The sequence below is a fragment of the Calidris pugnax genome, unplaced genomic scaffold, assembly GCF_001431845.1.
Source record: "Calidris pugnax isolate Ruff unplaced genomic scaffold, ASM143184v1 scaffold1007, whole genome shotgun sequence".
NCBI classification, from domain to species: Eukaryota; Metazoa; Chordata; class Aves; order Charadriiformes; family Scolopacidae; genus Calidris; species Calidris pugnax.
Window position 1 is genome coordinate 40,642 of NW_015091650.1, and position 4,011 is coordinate 44,652.

The 4,011-nt window shown below is 67.4% G+C and overlaps 1 protein-coding gene across 1 annotated transcript in view; it reads right to left on the reverse strand.

The window, feature by feature from the left end:
- Positions 1–187: 187 nt before the first annotated feature.
- Positions 188–4,011, reverse strand: part of NDUFS2 (NADH:ubiquinone oxidoreductase core subunit S2) — a 4,858-nt gene continuing 1,034 nt past the window's right edge. The window contains exons 2-12 of the mRNA XM_014961909.1: positions 3,368–3,488; positions 3,087–3,199; positions 2,920–2,994; positions 2,730–2,807; positions 2,541–2,626; positions 2,131–2,250; positions 1,847–1,976; positions 1,312–1,407; positions 995–1,078; positions 452–509; positions 188–330 (exon numbers count right to left, since the gene is read on the reverse strand). Coding sequence (XP_014817395.1) covers positions 293–330; positions 452–509; positions 995–1,078; positions 1,312–1,407; positions 1,847–1,976; positions 2,131–2,250; positions 2,541–2,626; positions 2,730–2,807; positions 2,920–2,994; positions 3,087–3,199; positions 3,368–3,488 — 999 coding nt within the window. The 3' untranslated portion in view covers positions 188–292. The remainder of the gene's footprint in view (positions 331–451; positions 510–994; positions 1,079–1,311; positions 1,408–1,846; positions 1,977–2,130; positions 2,251–2,540; positions 2,627–2,729; positions 2,808–2,919; positions 2,995–3,086; positions 3,200–3,367; positions 3,489–4,011) is intronic.

A 4,011-nucleotide genomic window follows, 5' to 3' on the forward strand; every position in this document is an offset into this window, starting at 1 on the left:
GTGTCACCCGTCCCCCCCACGCTGTGGTCAGGCGGGGAGGGGGCCACAGGAGCCCCCACCCCCCCCGCCCCGCGTGGATGGAGCCGTGGCGGCAGGAAAGGGAAGCTCTGGTGGGAAAGAGAGGAAGAGCGGGGTTTCACTGGGAGGAAGAAGGGCTTGGGGGGGACACACACAGAGGCACAGGACAGGCAGGACCCGATTTTGTCTTTATTTGACTCAGAAGAGGAAGGGGCGCGGGGCGGGGGCTCCCCGTGCCCGGAGCAGCACACGCAGCCGAGGGGGGAGTGACCCATCACCGATCCACTTCCCCGAAGACGATGTCCTGCGTGCCTGGGGGGCGAGGAGAGAGAGAGAGGGGTCAGGGCACAATCAGCACCCCCCCCTCCCCAGAATGGGGAAGGAGCCCCCCCAACAGCCACAGGAGCCCCCCGGGCCCGGGGAGGGAACGTACCGATGATGGCCACCACGTCTGCCAGCATGTGGCCCTGCGCCATGCGGTCCAGCCCGGCCTGAAGCAGAGCACAAAGAACCCCCCCAAAACTGTCAGCCCGCAGCCCCCCAAAACTCCGGAGCCCTCCCACAGCCCATCACCCCAGCCCCAGGCCTGCCGAGGGGGCGAAGGTGTGTCGTGGGGAGCAGCTCATCCTCCCAGGGCTGTACACCCAGCTCACGGCTTCCGGAGCCGGGCCGTGGTGGCCACGGGGCCAGGAGGGGTGGGGGCTGCCCCGCAGCGGGGGGAAGTGGTCAGTTATCAGCAGAGAGAGGAAACCAGCGCTGGGGCAGAGGCATCAGAAGAGAGATAAGGGGTCACGAAGGACCCCAGGGGGGGGGTCACGAAGGACCCCAGGGGGTGGCCCACGGACCCCCAACCCAGCCCACTGGAGAGATGGCTCATCCCAGGCTCTGTTTGCCCCCCCCACCAGCCCAAACCCCCCCCGGCCACCAGCCCTGGCTCGGTGACGGCGATGCCACCGGCCACCCCGGTCTCTCCTACCAGGTGGGCAAATCCAGGAGCCTTGATCTTGCAGCGATAGGGCCGGCTACTGCCGTCCGAGACCAGGTAGACACCGAATTCACCCTGTGGGGACACAGGGACAGGGTTGGGGACATGAGGACAGGGTCGGGGACACTGCTAGGAGGGCTGGGGGGCTGTCTCCCGTCCGCAGCATCCAGCCCCCAGCCCCCATTCGGTGTGAGAGCAGAGTCCTGGGGACAAGGACAGCCCACCCGGGCGGTGACAATGTCCCCAGGGGTGGCACAGGACACCCTTCGCCCTGCCACAGGTCCCCGTAACGCCCTGAGAAGTGGCACCTTGGGGGCCTCCACGGCCGTGTAGGTGGCTCCGGGGGGCACCTGGTAGCCCTCTGTGTAGAGCTTGAAGTGATGGATCAGGGACTCCATGGAGGTCTGCGGAGAGAGGGGGGGGCCACCGTCAGGGCTGGGGGGTGGCCCCGTGGGGGCAGGACAGGCTGCCCGTCCCCTGCCCACCCCCGTGACAGGGGACACAGCGTGGGAACCGGGGTGGTGGCCACATTCACACGGCCACTGGCCACGTGGGGCGAGGAGCAAGGGCACCGCGGGGGCTCCTCCCCACAGCCCCTTCCCCAGGGCGGATTTTGGGGCAGGGAGATCCCCCCCACACCCCGGGGGGGGGCTCAGGAGTGGCTCCAGCAGGCAGTGACCTCCCCCAGGCACAAAGCTGCTTGCCCACGTGTGGCCAGGGCGGGATGTGGGGGCAGAGAGCCCTGGAAAACCCTCGGCGCCAGCGTCCCCACGCACCAAACCACGCTTCCTGCCGACACACCGCCGGCCGGGGGGGCAGGGGAGGGTGAGGAAGAGTGTTTACCTTCATCTCCGCCCGCTTGGGAGGGGAGACTTTGGCGTCGTCCACTTTGATCTCCCCCTCGGGCATCTTGTTGAGGCACTGGAGGATGATCCGGAGCGACTGCCGCATCTCCTCCACCCGGCACAGGTACCTGCGGGACCCCCGCGCCGCTCAGGACCCACGTGGTGGTGGTGGTGGTGGGGGGTCCTGTGGGGCAGCCACGGCCCCACCGAGGAGGTGTGACCCCCACCGAGGTTTCCCCCCCACACACACCCCAGGATGGCACAGGTTGGGGTGTCACCAACCTGTCGTAACAGTCGCCCCGGGAGCCGATGGGGACGTCGAACTCCACCTGGTCGTAGACGTCGTAGGGCTGGGTCTTGCGCAGGTCCCAGTGGATCCCCGAGCCCCGCAGCATCACCCCGCTGGGCAGGGGGAGGGAGGGAAGGAGGGAGGGGGGTGAGCAGCACGATGGGGGGCCCCCCTGCACCCCAGAAGCAGCCACACATCCCCCCCCACCTGCGCACACCCCACAGCCCTGAGCAGCGGCCACAGAAGGAGCAGGAAAAGCCGGGCAGGACACGGCGTCACGGCTGTGGCCACCAGGCAGCACCGCCCTGATGGCCACGGGGGTCACCGGTCACCAGACGGCTCCGATCTGGGGGTCCCTACCACAGTAGGGCAGCAGCAGGGGGCTGGGTCCCCCCCGACCCACCTGAACCCGTAGTTGAGAGCCTCCTCCGCCGTTATCACCCCGATATCGACCGTGCGGTTCTTCCAGATGCGGTTGTTCGTGAGCATCTGGGAGTGGGAGGGCGTTATACTGGGGTCAGTCCGGTGGCCGTCCCTCTCCCCCAGGTTTTGGAGGGGTCTGGGGGCTCCCATGTCATCCCCCTGCCCTCACCTCCTCCACCTCATCCACCCGGATGGAAAAATTCTTCACGAACTCGTAGATGTCGTCCATCAGCCCCAGGGGCAGGTCCTGCACCAGAGGGGAGGGAAATCAGCTCCTGAACATGGGCCAGCGCCCACCCAGGGACACCCCACACATCCCCCTGAGACCAGGGGGGCTCTGGGGGAGCTGGGGCCCTCACCTGGTGCACCCCACCGGGGCGGATGTAGGCAGCGTGCATCCGTGCCCCCGAGACCCGCTCGTAGAACTCGAACATCTGTGGGGACAGAGCAGACCCCGCTGCACCCCAGAACGGCCCCAGGGACAGCACTGAGCCCCAAATCCAACCCCCCCCCCGCTGCCCTTCACCTTCTCCCTCTCCTCAAACATCCAGAAGAAGGGGGTCATGGCCCCGATGTCCAGCGCATGCGTGGTCACGGCCATGATGTGGTTGAGCAACCGGGTGATCTCCGCGAAGAGCACTGAGAGCAGAGGGGGGGGACAGGGGGTGAGCACCCCCAGCACCCCCTCTTGGGAAGGAGGCAGGGGGCTCTGAGCCCCCAGGAAGCCCTCAGCAGGGCAGGAGGAGCGGCTGCCCCCCTGGGACGGGAGCTGGAGCCCCCCCAGAATCGGCGGGGGGCCGCCCTCACCTCGGATCCACTGCGCCCGCAGCGGGGGGCGGATGTTGAGCAGCTTCTCCACAGCCAGGGAATAGGCCTGTTCGTTGCACATCATGGAGACGTAGTCGAGGCGGTCGAAATAGGGTAGAGCCTGATGAAAGAAACGGCCCCGAGCGGTGGTGAAAGCCCTGGGACTGCTCGGGGGCTTCACCGTGACCGGGGGGGAACTGGGATGCAGCCCCCCAGCACGGCATCATCCCAGCTCAGGGCGCTTCGAACACGGCAGGAGCCCAAAAAGCTCCATCCCCAGGGCTGGAACAGACACAGCCCTGCCTTGGGATACGGCGTGAGGGAAGAGAGACAACATCCCTCAGGGTTTTCCAGCTCCCAGACGCCGTGAGGGTCACAGCCCCGCTCCTGGGCACACGCCAAGGCAGCGCCCCCCCCCACCCCAGCTCTGGGCTATTTCAAGCTCCTTTTCCCCCCCCCGGCCGAAAGGTTAAACCTGATCGGGATCGTGAATCAGCAGGGTCTGTTTACAAACCCCCGACGGGCAAATAAATCCCTTCCCATCGCGCTGAGGCGGCTGCTGACCCACTCCAACCACCGCAGGGACAACAGCAGCCCCTCACCTCCCCATCTCCTCACCCAAAAAGGACCCCCCCCCCCCCCCC